The sequence below is a fragment of the Hemitrygon akajei genome, chromosome 15, assembly GCF_048418815.1.
Source record: "Hemitrygon akajei chromosome 15, sHemAka1.3, whole genome shotgun sequence".
NCBI lineage: Eukaryota > Metazoa > Chordata > Chondrichthyes > Myliobatiformes > Dasyatidae > Hemitrygon > Hemitrygon akajei.
In genome coordinates this window covers 88415981-88436710 of record NC_133138.1, presented here as the reverse complement: position 1 = coordinate 88436710, position 20730 = coordinate 88415981, and the positions used below count along the sequence as shown (strand labels likewise).

Below are 20730 nucleotides of genomic sequence, written 5' to 3'. Positions count from 1 at the left end.
CTGTAACATTCGCTATACCTCTCTGTGGTATAAGAGTATATCTGAGTGATAGAAGCATTCTGTCAATTCTTTCCTTGTCCCAACATTGGTCTGGTTTGTGACCTGAATACGTGGACACTTTATTCAAATGGCCACACTCTGACCGGCTATTTTTTAACCTCGGGTGAGGAACAGATGGCTGATAAATGAAAGGCTGGGGATTGGGGTGGGCCTTGGGTGGAAATTAATTGAGTGAAAGTGGAAGGAATATTGGGGTTGGGCAGAAGAGGCTTTTTATGTAAGGAATTATGATTGAGATAAGGCAAGAGGAGTGTTGGGGATGGTGAGGTTTAAGATGTGAGGGGAGAGATTTTATAGGAACCTGAAGGGGTGGTTTTTCACCCAGATGGTGTCATAGAACGACTTACAAGAGGAAGTGATGGAGGCAGACACAGGCACATTTAGGAAATTTTAAAGATGTTTGCACTTTTGAAGGTGCGAATAGGAACATGGGCAAATGGAGTTTGGAGCCGGGAATGGTGGTTGTCACAAAGCAGTAGAGCTGAAGACCCATTTGCTGGTTGTGTGCATTACGATTGTGAAGTGCAATAGAATGGTGAGAGAAGCATGGGCTGAATTGGCTCAGCGTCTGATGTTCCTGGCCTAGTGTGAGGTCTTGTTCTGTGAGTCGGCTAGTGTGGTATACTGCGTCCGGTGCTCCCGGTGTGGCCTTTTATATATTGGTGAGACCCGACGCAGACTGGGAGACTGTTTCGCTGAACACCTACGCTCAGTCCGCCAGAAAAAGCAGGATCTCCCAGTGGCCACACATTTCAATTCCACGTCCCATTCCCATTCTGATATGTCTATCCATGGCCGCCTCTATTGTCAAAATGCATCCAAACTCAGGTTGGAGGAACAACACCTTATATACCGGCTGGGTAGCCTCCAACCTGATGGCATGAACATTGACTTCTCTAACTTCCGTTAATGCCCCTCCTCCCCTTCTTACCCCATCCCTGACATATTTAGTCGTTTGACTGTTCTCCATCTCCCTCTGGTGTTCCCCCTACCTCCTTTCTTTCTCCTGAGGCCTCCCGTCCCATGATCCTTTCCCTTCTCCAGCTCTGTATCACTTTCACCAATCACCTTTCCAGCTCTTAGCTTCATCCCACCCCCTCTGGTCTTCTCCTATCATTTCGCATTTCCCCCTTCCCCCCACTACTTTCAAATCTCTTACCATCTTTCCTTTCGGTTAGTCCTGACGAAGGGTCTCGGCCCGAAACATCAACAGCGCTTCTCCCTATAGATGCTGCCTGGCCTGCTGTGTTCCACCAGCATTTTGTGTGTTGTTTGAATTTCCAGCATCTGCAGATTTCCTCGTGTTTGCTCTTGTTCTGTACTTGTAGTTTTATCTAAATGAAAACTAATTATCTCTCTTTCAGCTTTCAGACCTGAATCATTTACACTGTTTTCCTTTCAACAGCTGAATATTTCTAACTTTTACTATGTAAAATTACCCATTGGGTTGTATCCCTTCTGCACACTGAACTCGCTCAAACGGCCTCTTTGACCAACTATTTGGTCACTAATTTTAATCCAGAGCTTTGGATGTCGTAACTGTTGACTCTGTTGTGTTATAGAGCTGAGTATAAATGCCGGTGTGTGTTATGGTGTTTTGCAGCTGTTGATGACTGTGCACTGGGCCAGGCTGCAGATGCTGACACCCTAACCACCCGCGAGGAGGAGCTGCACAAAGCACGAATGAGTGCCAAGGCCAAGAGGAAGCTGAGGAAGAGTTCATCACACGACTCCGGATCTGGTCGTGAATTCCTTTCTGAGAGTATGGAAACCGGTGGTAACAAAGGCAAGATGGGGGACAAGAAGTCCCGATCAGGAAAGGGTCGAGGTTTGCCGAAGAAAGGTAATTGGGAGCAGGGGATTGGGGTGTTCAAGACTAAGAAGAGGTCTATTGGGAGCAGGGCTAGAGGGTGTTCAAGACAGGCTAAGCCTATTGGGAGCAGGGGCAGAGGGTGTTGAAGACTGAGGGGAAGTCAATTGGGAGCAGGTGTTTGGGGTGTTGAAGATGGGAGGGGTAATGGGAGCAGGGGATTGGGGTGTTAAACACTGAGGGGAGGTCTCCTATTTGTCTTTGCGTATTCCTTTTCCCCATTTGCTTTCTTGATGCTACTCGAGAGTTACCCTGCTGTCTTGTTCAAAGGTTCATTTATTATCAAAGTATACAAGTCTGAAATTCTTCAATTCTCCAGGTGGCCATGAAACCAAGAAAGAAAAGAAAGCATGATCATCAATCCCCAAATCCCTCCTCCCTGCTAAAAAAATGAACAAAAACAGAACAGGCACATCAACCCCCACATTCCTTCTGTACAAAAACAGAGCAAAACATTCCAGGCATATCAACTTCCGATTCCCTCCTCCTGCACAAAAAAAATGAACAAAATCGATCAGGCACATCAACCCCAATATCTTTACCCACACAAAAAAACAAACAAATTAGATTGGGCACATTGACCCCCCCACAAATCCCCTCCCTGCACAAAAAACCAAGAAGATCAAGCGAAAAAACACAGAATATAAAAACTGAAGACGGGGGGGGGGAGAGTCTACAGTCCGAGTCCACATCCAAATGCTGAAAAAACCTGGGAACGTTGCGGTGTAGAACAACCAATCTAAAGGCAAGCAGCTAGCATCTACCCTCTGCACTCACTTAAATGCTCAATTTCCCTCGTTACTTTAATCGACAAACAGTGGAAGTTATAACTGATGAAATGGAGCCAAAAGTTGGCTTCTGACTAGTCCTGCAGTCTTCCAGCTACAAGGAAACTGCAGAGTGCTGGAACACCCAAACAATCTCCAAATTCCACACTCATCTTGATGTTTCAATCGCCTCCATCACCATAATCAGCAAAATTAGGTCAAACATCAGCTCATGTGCCATCTTTCAGCCTTCTCGCCACAAGGTTCGCTCACCCTGCCTCTGCCTCCCGGAATATTCTTGGAGACTACAGAGCGTGAAGCACCCAAACAAACTCTGAACAGCAAAACATGGACTTCAACAGTTTCAGAATCACATTGAAGAAAAGAAACTCATGTAAAAGTCATAAAAGTGAAAAAGATGGTTTCATGATCTAACCAGAAGATATCAACCAAAGGAGTGTTGTATGCAAGCACCATCTTGACTGTCATTGCTTTAGCTTTTATTACAATGAACATAGAGTGCCTATAAAAAGTATTCACCTCCGTGGGTCAGCCCACAGAAGGCTGCTGGACCAGACAATATTCCAGGTAAAGTGCTTAGAGGATGTGCAGACCAGCTAGCAGTGTTCTCACTGACTTCGTGAGAAATTTATTAACCCATCCCTCCACTTCCTCATCCAAGTCATTTATAAAAATCACGAAGAGTAGGGGTGCAAGGACAGATCCCTGAGGCACACCACTGATCACTGACCTCCATACAGGATAAAATCTGTCTACAACCACTCTTTGCCTTTTGTGGGCAAGCCAGTTCTGGATCCATAAAGCAATGACCCTTTGGATCCCATGCCTCCTTACTTTCTCAATAAGCTTTGCATGAGGGACCTAATCAACTACCTTGCTAAAATCCATATATACTACATCTACGGCTCTACCTTCATCAATGTGTTCAGTCACATCCTCAAAAAATTAAATTAGGCTCGTAAGGCACAATCTGCCCTTGACAAAGCTATGCTGACTATACCTAATCACATTATGACTCTCCAAATGTTCATAAATCCTGCCTCTCAGGATCTTCTCCATCAACTTAACAACTCACTGGTCTATAATTTCCTGGGCTATGTCTACTCCCTTTCTTCAATAAGGGAACAACATTCAAAACCCTCCAACTCTCCAGAACCTCTTCCATCCCCATTGGTGATGCAAAGATCATCGCCCAGGCTCAGCAATCTCCTCCCTCACCTCCCACAGTTGCCTGTGGTATGTCTTGTCCGGTCCCGATGACTTATCCAATTTGATGCTTTCCAAAAGCTCCAGCACATCCTCTTCTTTAATACTTACATGCTCAAGCTTTTCAGTCCATTGTCAGTCATCCCTACAATGGCCATGATCCTTTTCTGTACTGAACACTGAAAGAAAGTACTCATTAAGTACCTCTGCTATCTCTTCCGGTTCCATACACACTTTTCCACTGTCACACTTGATTGGTCCTATTCTCTTACACCTTATCCTCTTACTCTTCACATACTTGTAGAATGTCTTGGGGTTTTCCTTCTTATGGCCTCTTCTGGCTTTCCTAATTTCATTCTTAAGCTCCTTCCTTCTAGCCTTATAATCTTCTAGATCTCTATCATTACCTAGTTTTTTGAACCTTTCATAAGCTTTTCTTCTTGACTAGATTTACAACAGCCTTTGTACAGCACGGTTCCTGCACCCAACCATCCTTTCCCTGTCTCATTGGAACGTACCTATGCAGAACTCCACGCCAATATCCCCTGAACATTTGTCACATTTCTTCCATACATTTCCCTGAGAACATCTGTTCCCAATTTATGCTTCCAAGTTCCTGCCTGATAGCCTCAGATTTCCCCTTGCTCCAATTAAATACTTTCCCACCTTGTCTGTTCCTATCCCTCTCCAATGCTATGGTAAAAGAGATACAATTGTGATCACTATCTCCAAAATGCTCTCCCACTGACAGATCAGAACTCTAGATCAAGAAATTTCACCCCATCTAAACCCCAGGTGTAATAATAACAAGGTGGTTGTGGTGGGAGATTTTAATTTCCCAAATATTGATTGGCATCTCTCTGGAGCAAGGGAAATGGTGCAGAAGATTTACAAGGATGTTGCCTGGATTGGGGAGCATGCCTTATGAGAATAGGTTGAATGAACTCGGCCTTTTCTCCTTGGAGCGACAGAGGATGAGAGGTGACCTGATAGAGGTGTACAAGATAATGAGAGGCATTGATCGTGTGGATAGTCAGAGGCTTTTTCCCAGGGCTGAAATGGCTGGCACGAGAGGGCACAGTTTTAAGGCGCTTGGAAGTACATACAGAGGAGATGTCAGGGGTAAGTTTTTTTGTGCAGAGAGTGGTGAGAGCATGGAATGGGCTGCCAGTGACGGTGTTGGAGGCGGAAGTGATAAGGTCTTTTAAGAAACTCCTGGATAGGTTCATAGGAGCTTGGAAAAATAGAGGGCTATGGGTAACCCTAAGTAATTTCTAAGATACGGACATGTTTGGTACAGCCTTGTGGGCTGAAGGGCCTGTATTGTGCTGTAGGTTATCTATGTTTTTATGTTAAGCCCCTTCCTCTAGGGAGATGCCAATCGATATTTGGGAAATTAAAATCTCCCACCACGAAAACCCTGTTATTATTGCACCTTCGCAGAATCTATCTCCCTATCTGCTCTTCGATGTCCCTGTTATTATTGGGTGGTCTATAAAAACACCCAGTGGAGTTATTGACCCCTTCCTGTTCCTAACCCCCACCCACAAGACTCCATAGAGAATCCCTCCATGACTCCCTCCTTTTCTGCAGCTGTGATACTAACTCTGATTAGCAGTGCTACGCCCCTACCTCTTTTGCCTCAGTAAAGGGGAGAAGTAATGGGTAAAAGGGGTGGAAAGTGCTCAGATCAGCTATGATCTTGCTGAATGTTCATGTAGACTCAAAGGGTTGAATGGCGTTCTCCTGCTCCTGCCTCTTAATTTTGCTGTCTGTCAGGAAGTGGCTCCGTTTCACTGTGTGAGCACATCTGATCAAGGCCTTTTGTGTGTCACAGGAGGCGCTGGTGGCAAAGGTGTGTGGGGCGCTGCAGCCCAGGTGTATGATGTGGAACAGCCAGACATCCATGACCCCAACTATGACGACGACAAGCAGGTATTGATGGGTCAGGTCTGAATCCAGATAGTCAAGTGCAGTCTGCCAGAAATGCATGCGATTTAGGGACGTATGGAGTAATTTTAATCTCCAGCATATCACTACATATTTTATTGCTTTGTAATGGTGATATGGGATTGTTTTTATACATTACTACTGCTTTCATCATGTGGTCACTTGTATTATCCCTTGGGTTTATTGTGGGATATGGTTGTAATTCTCTGGATTATTAATCAATTTCTGTAACAAAGGTTGAAGGTTAGGGAACACTAAATGCATGTTGGCATTTGTATGTTAATTGTGTGTGTAGTATGTTGTGTTTGTGTGTGGACACAGGTTAGACATCTCAGAGCTGTAACAACTAAAGGATTGTACACAGCAAGGTGAAAATGTGCTGTGAAAGTTACTCTGTGTTACTGTGCATACCTAATCATTTTCACACGTACACACAAACCCTACATCGGATGCCCAAGATATGCTTCAGCACAGCCACTGCATAAGTATCAGATTAGTGTGATTTTTGATGACATCAAAAATTTTGATGGTGAGGAACAGAATGCTGAGTCTCTAGACCACATAGCAGAGCCCATCAAGGGAGGTTGGGAATGTCTCTTTCTACACAGCATACACATTTACTGTAATTTAATTATATTTAAAGATACAGTGCCGAACAGGCCCCACTGAACCACATTGTCCATTAACCCAGGCGTAATCACAGGACAATTTACAGTAATCAATTGGACTGTGAGAGGAAACCACAGTACCTGGAGGAAACACACGCACCCACAGAAAGGAACATACATACTTGTTTACAGAAAATGCCAGAATTGAACTCCAAACTCCAAGGCCCTGAGCTGTAATAGCATCACGCAAACAACATATTATGACTTCCTGGATTTATTTTGTTGATACAATACCCATTTAATTTGTTAGCTATTTTTGCACCTGCCCATTCATTAGATACTTTATCTTTTTTTTAAACTGAAGAAATAATTTCACTTCCCTACTATAGGAATTGTTATGTGTGTATCCATTTTACTTTACAGTTTCCTCAATGTTGCCAGATAGTTCACTCTATTTTCTATAATTAATATGTACCTGCCTTCATGCACAGTCTTAAAATTTGAGTTGGGCTGTTCTGGAATGAAATTGGAATTGTTGCCCACGAACACAGGAGAAAAAAAATCCCAATCGTTCTCTTAAGGAATGTGAGTCCTCAGAAGCAGTTTTATGGTATAGATCGACCTTTCTTCATTGAAAGAGGTTGTTTAGGTCAATCGAGTCTATGCTCTTTCAAAGGGAAATCCCACTTTCCCCCACTAGATTTCTTTCCCTGTAAACTGTTTTCCCCAAATTCCTGACAACTACTTGTGGATTTTACCACCTATGTACACCTATAGTAATTTACAGTGGCCAAGCAACCTGCACATCTTTTATATGTGGGAGGAGAAATTGGAGGAAACATAGGAAACAAAGTCACGGGAAGCATACAATCCCTCCCCCCCCCCCCCCCCACAGATAGCATCTAAGGTGAAGATTGAATCTAGGTTTCTGGAACAGGGAGACAGCAGCTTTACCAGCTATGCCATGAATCAAAGTGGCTGAGCAGGAAGGAGGAGCGGAGTGGCCAGGGTTCCGACACTGTGGCAGATTTCTTACGTATTCCATTGACGAATCTCTGAGGTTGTCAGTGACTGATGTCTGTTTTGTTGTAGGGGAAAACTGTATACCAAACGGTTGTTCCTGAACTGGACGACAGTGAGTTTGAAAGGGCAGTGACCCCAATCATTCAGGAGTACCTTCAGCATGGAGATACCAAGGAGGTTGCCGTAAGTGAGATTCCTAGCACTTCTCTTGCATTGAATCTCAGTGAAGTAAAGGTGAGGGATCTGATAACTGAGTCAGAATCTTGTCTGTGGAGCATGCAGCCATTGTTAATAAGCCAAACTAAAATGTAGATACTGTGGCTTCCGGTTTATTGGGACACAATGCCACATAATTGAGCAGGATACTGTTGCCGAACAGTTTCTAACTAGTGTCAGTCGCATGCACGTGTGCTTCAAGCAAACAGTTTTTGAAAATCATCAGTTATGTGTGTTTGTGTTCAAAAAGCAGTGATTTTTGTCACTGATACTTGGTGAGAAATGCTACAGTTAGCAAAATAGGACTAGTAGAGAACAGTGTTAAAGGTTTACTGGAATGTGGGGAGAGTGATCGGGGAGGAAATGGTTGTTTAGTTTTTTAAGGGCGACGGGACTGGAAAGACAACTTTAGGCAGTCAAGTGATTGGACAATGAGGGACAGTAAATCCTGAAAATGGCAGTAATGCAGCAGTGTGGATGCCAACTACTGTAAAAACTCAAGGAAGAAGAAGAAGTTGGTGAGAAATATGCAGTAAGACAATTCAGAACTGTTTTGCTCACTACAGTTTCAAGCATTCTGGCTTGGGGATGCCAGAAACAGCTGGGAGTGAAAATGAAAATATTTCACTACTTCAACAAATTAGAAACTATGAAGAATTTAAAGGTATTGACAATCGTCTTGAATGTTACAATGAAAATGAAAATTTGGATATAATCGTTGACAGCTTTGTATGAAGGCATTCCATTATCTGCATGCAGTATCTGCACTGATTTTGTTAATTTACAGTCAAAAGAACATGACCTGGACAGACTCCTCCATCTGAAGTACTATTGGTAGTGTTCTAATTTGTTCTCTATTTCACTTAACTACATAATTTGTTACTCAGTTAAATGGTAGTTCATCTTTTTTAATACCTTTTTTAACTGTTTCCATGAAACCTAGGCTAATTGGGGCAGCTGCTTAATTGGATCAAAATGTACTAGTCCAGTGTGTCCCAAATAACTAGAATCCTGATTTTTTAACAAGAAATTAAAATAATGAGTAAGAGTTTAAAGTTGTGCAAAAACATATAAATTAGTTTTTTATTTTCTTTTGTACTGAGATACAGTAAAAAATCTTAGTTTTGTAAACCATCCAAACTGATCATTTCATAGCAATAACAGAAGATAGTGTTACTGAGAAGGTGCAGCACAAACAAACGGTCAGACACAAGGCCATGATAAGGTAGATGGTGAGGTCCAGAGTTCAGACGTGCATTCAGTAGTCACGTAACAGCAGAGTAGAAGCTGTCCTCGAGCGTTGTCCAGTGTGTTTTCAAGTTTGTTTATCTTCTACTTGGTGGAAGTGGGGGAGAAGAGACTATGTCCACAGTAGGAAAGGTCTTTGCTTATGTCGGCTGTTTTACCGAGGCTGAGAGTAGTGTAAACAGAAGTCCATGAGAGGCTACACAGTTGTCTGAAGATGTGACTAAATCCAGCCCCATTACTAACCAGCAGGTATGAGCTGGCCCTGGCATAATATTGACTCAACTGCTCACAGGTCTACTTTTAGAGAGCCATGACCAGATGCCACGGTTGCATAATTGTTATTGCAACACCATTACAGCGTAAGGCATTGGAGTTCAAAGTTCAATCCCAGTGTTCTCTGTAAGGTGTTTGTACATCCTACCTGTAGAATGCGTTTTCTCCGGGTGTTCCAGTTTCTGCCCACATTCCAAACACGTACCAGTTAGTAGGTTAATTGATCATTGTAAGCTGTCAAGTTATATTGTGGATTGTGGTGTCACAACTCGAGGGGTCGAGAGGGCCTTTTCTACACTGTATCTGTAAATAAATTAAAATGTATTAGCGCACTGGTTCTGAAGTCACCAGCAGGTCCAGCATTGCTCGTCATCGGCTATCTTGAGAAGGCAGTGTTAGGATCAAGAGATAGTTAGAATTTCCAGGGCTGATCTAATTCCTGTGACTTCAGCTCCATATAGATGTTGCCAAATTTTGACTATCTTTATTGGGTGAGGATAATCTGTTTGATTTTTAATAAATCAAGCACTGATGTGAAAGCCTTCTGCTTCCAGTTCTTGAGCTATGATGATGGGATTCAAACTTATTTTCTCTAGGTTAATGATCCCAGTTACTTGCACTGCTCCAAGCTCCCTTAGCTAATGGTGGCTAAGAAGGATTTGATATACTTTATTTAGCTGTTAGCTGAGTGAGGAAGGAGCTCTCACACATGGACATAAAAAGGATTTACAGATTGCATGGTAGGTTCCAAGGTTTGCTTACTGGTTTGCCTTTTGACTTTCCATTTCCTGGTCTTTGACATCAGAGAAAAAGTCTGTTGTGGGCTGGTAGTGATAGCATAATCCAGGAGGAGTGAAAGGAAAAGCAAAGGCCAAGGAGAGATAGCACCAAGTTGGGCTTTGGGTCGCTGGAGTTTGTTGATATTCCCTTGCTCTTCGCAAGTGGTCAGTGGTCAATGCCTAATGTGCATTGAAAGCAGGACAACCTCACCTACAGCTGTGAGTTTGCACATGCCCCACCATTGTTTTATGACATCCCCAGAGCTCTCAACATGGGCCCCATGTTGTGCCCTGTGTTTGTTCAGGTGGACGGAGTTAGAGCGTGGGGTGGAAGAAGTGTTTAATAGTACTGGTTGACACTGCTGTGGTGTTGAGGATGGGGAGAATGTGAGAGATTTTCTTTAATGATGTTTCTCTGGTTTTCTAGACGTTACTGCACCAGATGAACCTGGGCAACAAGAAGAGCAAGCTCCCATTGTTGTCGGTGACCATGTCACTCGAGGGAAAGTCCAGCCACCGGGAGCTGATCTCCCAGCTCCTTGCTGATCTCAACGGCAAGCAGTTGTTGGCTGAGGACATGGTCAAGGCTTTTGACCAGCTCCTGCATGAATTACCCGACCTTATCCTGGACACTCCCGAAGCACCTCAGGTATGTGGCAGTGACTGGGTTCCTCTATTAGGGGTGACATTTTGGCAACATTTCCATCCCTGCCTGTAAACCCCAGATGAGTGTAGGAGGCAGGGCTGCTGGAGGTCCTGAAACAGAGTCTCCACCAAGAGATGCTGCCAAAACTACCAAGCTCCTTCAGTGGTTTGTTTCAGTCCAGATTCCTTGACCTCATCCACACTGGCAAACTTCCCTGTGTCTGCCAGAAAGAGCAGTGAGCAGTGAGGGATAGGGAGTGCAGAGTGGAGGGAGTCAGTAAAAACTCCAAAACACAGATCAGTTGGTTTTTGATAGGCATACGAATGGGTGGTAAGGAAAGCAGTACAGGTGGAGCCAGCACAGAGACAGCTGTAAATTGAACTCTGAGTCAGGGTAGCACAGTGGCTCAGCTGGTTGAGATGCTGCCTCACAGTGTCAGAGTTATGGGTTCAGTCATGACCTCGGGTGCTGTCTTCCTGTAAGTGTGTGGGTTTCTTGTCACATCTCAAAGTCTTGGTGGTCAGTAGATTAATTGCTCACCTTAAATTGCTCCCAGTGTGCAGGGGTATGGTAGAATCTGCGTTTGGGGAGGGGTGGGGGTTGGGATGATAATACATCCATGCCATTGATGTCTAGCATAGAATCAATGGACCAAAAGGACTATTTCTATGCTGTGTAGCTATCAACTGGTGGGACTCACATTTGCTGCCGTGAGGTTAGTTATGGCTGGAATTAACTCCTGCCTGAGCAAGGACTTGGACATACTGCAATACTGCAACAGCAGACACAGTCTCACTTGGCTTTGGAGCACCTAGCTAACGGCAAGACATACGTCGGATTACAGCTTGGATTTTTAGCCTCTGTACCTCCCCCTGCCACTGGATCTTTGACTTCTTCATCAGGAGACCATAGCCAGTGTGGATCAATATTAACATCTCCTCTTTGCTGACATCCACATCACACACTTCGAGCCTGTGTGCTTAGCCCTTTGCTATACTCACTCTGCACACATGACTGTGTGGTTAGGCACTGCTCCATCCAACGGCATGACACCAGTGGTGTTGGGAGGGTTTCAGAGTAGGTGTACAGGAATGAGATCGATCTCAGTTGAGTGGTTTTGCAATAGCAACCTCCTACTCAAAGTCAACTAGACTTGAGGAAGAGGAAGCACACGCCAGTCCTTACCGAGGGGTCAGCAGTTAGCAGCTTCAAGTCGGTGAGTGACAACATCTCAGAGGATCTATCCTGAACCCAAGACATCGATGCAACGTTGATAAGCTACGCCAGACTCTATACTTCAATACGAGTTTGTGTATAGTGGAGAACATTCTGACTGGTTGCATGGCGGCCTAGTATGAAATCTCCAATGCACAGAATCGCAAGAGGCTGCAAAGGGTCATCGACTGAGTCAGTTGCACCATTGACACTCGCTATCATCGAGGACAAAAAGCACAGTGTCTGAGCAAATCAGCTTTGATCATTAAGGACCTTCACCATCTGGGATGTGTCCCTTTCTCATTTCTGTCATCAGAAGGAAGTACAGGAATTTGAAGACCCACACTCAGCAATTTAGGAACAGTTCATTCTCCCTCTGCCATCAGAGTTCTGAAGGGTCCGTTAACGCCAGGCGTTAGGGGGATTTCAACATGCAGGTGAACTGGGAGAATCAGGTTGGTGCTGGACCCCAGGATAGGGAGTTTGTAGAGTGCCTAAGGGATGCCTTCTTGGAACAGCTTGTATGAGAGCTGACCAGGGACAAGGCTATTCGGGATTTAGTGTTATGTAATGAACAGGATTTGATAAGCGATCTTGGAAGTAAAGGAGCCATTAGGAGGTAGTGATCATAATATGATAAGTTTTTATCTGCAACTTGAGAAGGATAAGGGCAGCTCGGAGGTGTCAATGTTGCAGTTGAACAAAGGAGACTATGGAGCCATGAGGGAGGAGCTGGCCAAAGTTAACTGGATGGATATCCTAGCAGAAAAGACAGTGGAACAGCAATGGCAGGTATTCTTGGGAATAATGCACAAGGTGCAAAATCAGTTCATCCCCCGGAGAAGGAAGGATTCAAAGGGGGGAAAGGGGCCTCAGTGGTTGACAAAGGAAGTCAGAGATTGCATAGCATTAAAAAAAAAGGAAGTATGCCAGAGCTAAGGTGAGTGGGAGGACAGATGATTGGGAAATTTTTAAGGAACAACAGAACTTAACTAAAAAGGCAATACGGGGAGAAAAAATGAGGTACGAACGCAAGCTAGCCAGGAATATAAAGGAGGATAGCAAAAGCTTTTTTAGGTATGTGAAGAGAAAGAAGATAGTTAAGAACAATGTTGGGCCCTTGAAGAATGAATTGGGTGAAATTGTTATGGGAAATAGAGAAATGGCAGAAGAATTTAATAAGTACTTTAGATCTGTCTTCACTAAGGAAGACACAAGCAATCTCCCAGATGTATGGATGGGCCAAGGACATAGGGTAACAGAGGAAATGAAACAGATTGGCATTAGGAAGGAAATGGTGATGAGTAGACTGATGGAACTGAAGGCTGACAAATCCCCAGGTCCAGATAGCCTGCATCCTAGGGTACTAAAGGAGGTGGCCCTGGAAATTGCGGATGCATTGGTAATCATTTTCCAATGTTGCTTAGATTCAGGATCAGTTCCTGAGGATTGGAGAATGGCTAATGTTATCCCACTTTTTAAGAAAGGAGGGAGGGAGAAAACAGAACTATGTCAGCCTAACATCAGTAGTGGGGAAGATGCTAGAGTCCATTATTAAAGATGAAATAGTGGCATATCTAGATAGCAGTGATAGGATTGGGCCGAGCCAGCATGAATTTACCATGGGTAAATCATGCTTGACTAATCTATTGGAGTTTTTCGAGGATGTAACCAGGAAGTTAGACAAGGGAGATCCAGTGGATGTAGTGTACCTCGATTTTCAGAAGGCATTTGATAAGGTCCCACATAGGAGATTGGTGGGTAAAATCAAAGCTCATGGCATTGGGGGGACATTGACATGGATAGAAAACTGGTTGGCAGATAGAAAGCAAAGGGTAGCGGTGAATGGGTGTTTCTCGGAATGGCAGGTGGTGACTAGTGGGGTGCCACAGGGCTCGGTATTGGGACCACAGCTGTTTACGATTTACATCAACGATTTAGATGAAGGCATTGAGAATAACATCAGCAAGTTTGCTGATGATACTAAGCTGGGTGGCAGTGTGACATGTGATGAGGATGTTAGGAGAATTCAGGGTAACTTGGATAGGCTGGGTGAGTGGGCAGATACTTGGCAGATGACATTTAATGTGAATAAGTGTGAGGTTATCCACTTTGGGAGTTAGAACAAGAAGGCAGATTATTATCTGAACGGTGTAAAGTTAGGTAAGGGAGAAATACAAAGAGATCTAGGAGTCCTTGTTCATCAGTCACTGAAGGTGAATGAGCAAGTGCAGCAGGCATGAAGAAGGCTAATGGAATGTTGGCCTTTATTACAAAGGGAATTGAGTACAAGAGCAAGGAAATCCTCTTGCATTTGTACAGAGCCCTGGTGAGACCACACCTGGAGTATTGTGTACAGTTTTGGTCTCCAGGGTTAAGAAAGGACATCCTGGCTGTAGAGGAAGTGCAGCGTAGATTAACAAGGTTAATTCCTGGGATGTCAGGACTGTCTTACGCAGAGAGGTTAGAGAGACTGGGCTTGTACACGCTGGAATTAAGGCAATTGAGAGGGGATCTGATTGAAACATATAAGATTGTTAAGGGATTGGACAAGATAGAGGCAGGAAATATGTTCCAGATGCTGGGAGAGTCCAGTACCAGAGGGCATGGTTTGAGAATAAGGGGTAGGTCATTTAGGACAGAGTTAAGGAAAAACTTCTTCTCCCAGAGAGTTGTGGAGGTCTGGAATGCACTGCCTCAGAAGGCAGTGGAGGCCAGTTCTCTGGATGCTTTAAAGAAGGAGCTAGATAGGTATCTTATGGATAGGGGAATCAAGGGATATGGGGACAAGGCAGGAACCAGGTATTGATAGTAGATGATCAGCCATGATCTCAAAATGGCGGTGCAAGCTCGAAGGGCCGAATGGTCTACTTCTGCACTTATTGTCTATTGTCTGCAGGGTCCATTAATGTCAGGCCTGAATGAAGGGGCTTCCTGGTGTTAATATGTAACTCTTTCAATACTGTCAGCATTGGTGCTGGGGGAAGGGGTAGGTGTGGAGATATGTGCACATCACAGTGGCATCATGGATGTCCTGTGTGACCTTGCCCACCACCCTAAGGTAAGTAATGAAGGGATGTCCATTGGGTAGGGTTGAAGAACTGGCCTTGCTGAATGACCAAAACTGGTTTCTGACAAAGTGTTGTGTCGGAGCATACTGCTGGTATTCTGAGTCTGGAGTGGGGTTTGCAATCAGCCTGTGGCTTGGGATCAGTGGGAAACAGAGCCTCTGCAACTCCTCAGGATTGGGGGGAGGGTGGTCCTCAGTTGGAGACCTAGCAGCCACGCACACCTGTTTAATCTCATTCTCTCCCCTATGGAAGGGTGAAGATGAACACCCCTGGGGTATGTTTGGAGTTGGAGTGAGTGGTCATTCTGTGCCATTCTTGGTCTTTCCCATCCCTCCCTACCCCCACACTTTGGGGGAATTCCCTGAGTTGGAGGGTCTTGAGGCTATGTTATTTATGTTGCACTGCCTCCCCAACACCCACTAGGGGTGCTGCATGCAGGCCGTTGCCCCTTTCCCACTGGCTTGTGATTGTGGTGGAGTTTGTGGGTGGGCTGGGGTTACACTTCCCCTTCATGATGCCTCATTACCAATGGATGTTGTGCTGTGTTTGTGCACAGATGGTGGGCCAGTTTGTCGCCCGCGCCGTGGCTGATCACGTTCTGTCGGCAGACTTCCTGGACAGTTACAAGGGAAAGGTTGACTGCGAACACACCCGGTAAGTACTCCCAGCCTCCAGCACCAACCAGGCAATCCTGCTGAAGTGGCCTTCAGTTCCATTCACATATTAGTTTTGTTATCATTCCAGAAGGCTGCACTGGCAGAAACCGCTGCTCCCAGCTCTTCTCCAACAATCTCTTCCTGCATGATCCCCTGAGCAGGAAACCCCGATCCCACGGGGGTCAGCTGGCTGAGCTGGTTCATGGTGCCAGAGACCCAGCTTTGATCCTGACAGCTGTGTGCAGTGTGTGGTTTCCCCAGGCCCTCTGGTTCCCTCCCGCAGGTAGCCTGCCAGACTAATTTGTCCCGAGTGAGTGAGGATAGACTCGAGGGAGTAGTTGATGGGAATATTGGGAGAATAGAATGGATTACTATAAAAATGGACAGTTGCCAGTCGGCATGGATTGGTAGACCAAAGAAACCTGTTTCCATGCTGAATGTATAATCAGCAATGCTGGTGGGGTGTGTGTGGCACAGTTCCGTGGGAGCTCTGATCTGGATAATGCCCCTGGCCTTTTCTCCAAATCTCAGGGTCTACTGGCTCCAGTGATGTCGACTGGAGTCTTCAACTGCCCAGGCACTCACACCACCAATGGCAGCACTGACTATGGCAAATGTTAATGTCCATCAAAGTATCATTTTTTTATTTTGGAGGGGAGTCAAAATTTCCCTCCCTCCATTTTACTTCCTGTATATCGGTGAGACTAAGGACAAACTGGCCGTTGCTTCACCGAGCACTTGCACCCCATCCATCTACCATAACTATCTGGAGCGCCCAGTTGCCAACCATTTCAATTCTCCTCCCCATCTCTACACCAACATCTGTGTCCTCAGACTCTCCCATTGCTAGGCTGAGGCTAGACACTTCACATTAGTCTACAACCCAGTAGTTGAAGACTGAACTCTCCAATTTGAGGTGAATTAGTCCTCCCCGTCCCTTTTCTTTCTCCACCTGATGTACCAGGTCCCTCCTATTCCACACCTTAGCCCCCATCACCTGTCTCTTTCCAGTCCTCCACCCACTCCATCTGCCCATCACTTACGCATTCTTCCCAATGACCCCTTCCCCCACTGTTTCTCACTGTTCTCTCTGCTTCTGTCCCTGGTTTCATTGTCTATCTTCCTTCTCTTTGCAGCACTTTGTAACCTCTACCTCCCAGCCACTTCTCCCTCTTCCATCTGACTATCACCTCCCCTCACTTCAGTCCACATCACTTACCAGATCTTGTTCCATATCTCCCTTCACCCCCTCTCTTTTCATATGGACTATCTCCTCTATTTTTCAGTCTAGATGAAGGGTTGAGATGTGAAACGCAGACTATCCATTTCTCTCCACAGATACTGCCTAACCCATTGAGTTCCTCCAACAACTTGATTGTTGCTCTTCCTTGTGTTGTCATTCCTCCCTTTCCTCCTGTACCCTGGGCTGCTTGAACCAGTGGAAGTAGGCCAGCCTGCTGACCTAATGCCTGTTTCTCTGCAGCCTAGCGCTGGACAAAGCCACCGTGTTGCTGAGCATGAACCGGGGGATGCGTCTAGACAATGTCTGGGGCGTTGGTGGGGGTCTCAGACCCGTGAAGCAGCTCGTCAAGGAGGTAGGGCAACCATAAACCACGGTAGAAGGGAGGGTGGTTCAGAAGTGCTAGGGTGCACTTTACTTGTGGCCTTGAGTGGGATGGACCGGGGGAGCTGGCATTAATTTAATACTCTGCCCTCCTGGAAATGATCAAAGGGTGCTCCTGGTCTGCCCTGGAGCATCCATTGCCTGCAGACCCTATCCTGAAGCATCTGTACAGCCTCTGGTAGGGAATGGGAATCTGGTTCCCTTTTCCCAATTCAAATTTGCCTGGATCTGGGTCCCTAAACTGAAGCAGGCCCCATCATTGATGGCATAGCAATGCTGTTGTGTTCCTGATGTAAGCTGCTTTGCTTGCCTTGTGTGTGCAGTGAGACTTCTATTATCCTGATCCTCGCTTCTTTAGTCTTCCTATGACACAGGACCTTGTTTTGAAAAGGTGGGCTAATTTCAGGATCTGCTTAAAGTCCAGCATCACGTGACAATTATAAAGGATTTTCAAAATGCTTTATTTATCTGCTGCTCATCCCCAAGTCATTTATTTTCCCAAAAGCCCCTACAGTTGTACTAGAACATGGAACTTTATCAAAGTAAAAAGTCTCTATCATTCTGTGGCATATTCCCCAATTTAGGAACCTGTGAAATAATAATAGTACCAGTGGATGAATTCTTGTAGGTGCTGGCTTGTACACATTAATCTAGTTTAATCTCTGCTTTAAATAGCACCCTCAGAACCTGCTGTTTACATTCACATTGGTTGCAACATCAGTCCGACTGTGAGCAACGTTTGTTGTGCTGCACCTGCCAGAACTGACTAACTAACCAATTCCTGCATAACATGCAAGTTGCAGCTTTAATTTCCAAGTTTTACACTTTGAAAACTACCCTCTCCCTCTCCAGTTCTTTCCTTTAAAGTCAATCGTTCATTCATTATGTGCCATGTCATGTGACATAAGCAATCATGATCTTTCCATGACCATGATTGTTCTCGGCAAATTTTTCTACAGAAAATGGTTTACCATTGCTGCCTTCTGGGCGGTGTCTTTACAAGACAGATGACCCAAGCCTTTATCAATGCTCTTCAGAGGTTGTCTGCCAGGCATCAGTGGTTGCAAAACCAAGACATGATATACACCAGCTGCTCATATGACCATCCACCACCTGGTTCCGTGGCTTTATGTGGCTGGGGATGTGGGGACTAAGCAGGTGCTTCACCTTGCCCAAGGGTGACCTGCGGGCTAGCAGAGGGAAGGTGGGCCTTACACCTCTTTTGGTAGAGTGGGGAAGTCAATCAGGTGGGGAAAATAAAGGCATGTCATGCTTGCATTTATTAGCAGAGGCTCCGAGTTCAGGAGTCCGGAAGTTATGTTGCAGCTTTATAAAGCTCTGGTTAGGTTGCATCTGGAGTGTTGCATTTAGCTCTGGTTGAAAGGATGTGGCTTTGAAGAGGATGCAAAAAGATTTACCAGACTGCTGCCTGGGGATTTAGAGGGCAAGATTGGACATACTTGTGTTGTTTTCTCTGGAAGAGTGGGGTATGAGGGAGAACCTGGGATTTATAAGATGATAAGAGACTTGGGTAGAGTATACAGCTGATATCTTTTTCCCAGGGTTGAAATTTCTAATACTAGAGGGCATACATTGAAAGCGAAAGAAAGAAAGTGCAAAGGTGATGTGTGGGTGCCTGGAATGTGTTGCCAGGGATGGTGGTGAAAGCAAGGATGATAGAGCTATTTGAGAGGCTCTTGGACAGGCATGTAAAAATGCAGAGAGTGGAGGAGTATGGACTACGTGCAATCAGAAGGGATCGGGTTGAACTAATTAGCTTAATTAGTTCAGTTCAGCACAACATGGTGGGTCCAAAGGGTTTGATCTGCTGCTAACTGTTCTATGCTCTCTTCAGCTCACTGTATCAGTGCACTTGCACTGTTGATCCAGCCCACCTCAGACATATACCATACATAGTGCAACACAAGTCCATCTCTTACTCTTCCCCGGGTTCCCATGTGTGTACAGGAAGAGCTGTGCTATGGCACTGACTGCAGAAGGGGGCAAGCACAAGAATTAACTCATTGAACTCTTCACCAGATGAATCTCCTGCTGAAGGAATACCTCCTGTCTATGGACACAGCTGAAGCTGAGCTCTGCCTGCAGAACCTAGAGGTGCCCCATTTCCACCATGAGCTGGTCTATGAGGTACCTGTCATCCCCTCCTCTCCTTCCTTTGAGCTTCTTGGTCTATGTGCATGTAAATCAGAAGATCAGCAGCAGCCAGCACCACCTCCGGACTCTCCCCTCTCGCTGCTTCTACACTTTGTCCTTGGGTAGTCAGAATATTGTGCCTCTGTCATTTTTCCTTTGCTGACACCTTGAAAAAGAACAGGAGAAGCTGCTGGTGACCTGAATTTGTTCAAGAACAGAAATCATTCCAGGTAATAGTCCGCATTCCTTTCTGCATTCCAAAGGGATGTTTACTTCCAAACTTCTGGACAAGCTTCTTTTCCATCTCTGTCCACCTCCATTTTCCCAGACAGCCATAAGGATGCAACACTTGTCCTTTCACCTGGTTTCCTTCTCATCATTCCAAGGACCTAGCACTCCTCCTAAGTGAAGCAGCCATTCTCTTGCAGCTCCCATTTATGGTGCTCATGATGTTTTCTCCTCTGTGCAGAGGAATCCAAACCCAGATTAGATGACCACTTTGGAGAACATTTTCAATCAGCCCCCAAAGAGGACCCTAACCTTTCCACTCCACACTGACCCCTGACCTCTGTCTAGAGAAACTACCTCAAAGTAGAGCCATTAGTCCCATCACTAAGATCTGCAAAGTTTACAATTTTATTTCTGGTAACTTCAGGTAATTATTCTGCTCCTTCCCTATTTAAACCCCCTGACGTTCTTGCATCTTGACTTTCCCCTCACCCCTTTCTCTCTCCTGTCTTGTACCCTTCCACCTGCTGCTGCCTTGTTTCTACCTCCCACCCTTCTCCCTGCCTCCTTCAGGTTTGTTTCACTTTTGTAATGACCTGATCTCACCTGTCTTCCTACCTGGTCCACCCTCACCCTGACCATTCTCACATGTTGCTGCTGTTCCGTCTGAGCCCAGGTCTTCATGTTGTCCCTAGATCTCCACTAACCTGTGCTTTCCTGCAGGCCGTGGTGATGGCGCTTGAATCCATGGATGTCAATACCTCAAACTTAATTGTAAATCTCCTGAAGAGTTTCTGGGAATCTGGCTTTGTAACTCTTGATCAGATGAACCGGGTGAGTTTGGTAAAGTCAAGCAAATCTTCATGTAAGAACACAGGAACAGAGGAAATTCAATCAGTTTTTAATTTTTCAGAAGGAAAAGCAATAAGAGAATGCAGAATACAGTGAAAGTACAGTATAGGTAGACAATAAGGTGCAAGCACCAAGATGAGGTAGAGTGGGAGATCACAAATTCGTCTTTATTGTATAAGAGGTCCATTCAAGAGTCTTATATCAATGGGATGAAAGCTGTCTTTGAGCCTGATAGAGCATGTTTCTAAGATTTTGTATCTATT

General features: G+C 45.1%; 1 protein-coding gene across 4 annotated transcripts in view; it reads left to right on the top strand.

Moving 5' to 3' along the window:
* Window positions 1–20730, top strand: part of LOC140739523 (programmed cell death protein 4-like) — a 45341-nt gene that overhangs the window by 15502 nt on the left and 9109 nt on the right. Inside the window, exons 2-9 of one of the 4 annotated variants that reach the window (XM_073067911.1) lie at window positions 1664–1903; window positions 5762–5859; window positions 7575–7688; window positions 10449–10670; window positions 15510–15607; window positions 17093–17204; window positions 19274–19381; window positions 20339–20449. In XM_073067911.1, coding sequence (XP_072924012.1) covers window positions 1664–1903; window positions 5762–5859; window positions 7575–7688; window positions 10449–10670; window positions 15510–15607; window positions 17093–17204; window positions 19274–19381; window positions 20339–20449 — 1103 coding nt within the window. The remainder of the gene's footprint in view (window positions 1–1663; window positions 1904–5761; window positions 5860–7574; window positions 7689–10448; window positions 10671–15509; window positions 15608–17092; window positions 17205–19273; window positions 19382–20338; window positions 20450–20730) is intronic. The other 3 variants (XM_073067913.1, XM_073067912.1, XM_073067914.1) reach the window with 3 other exon arrangements.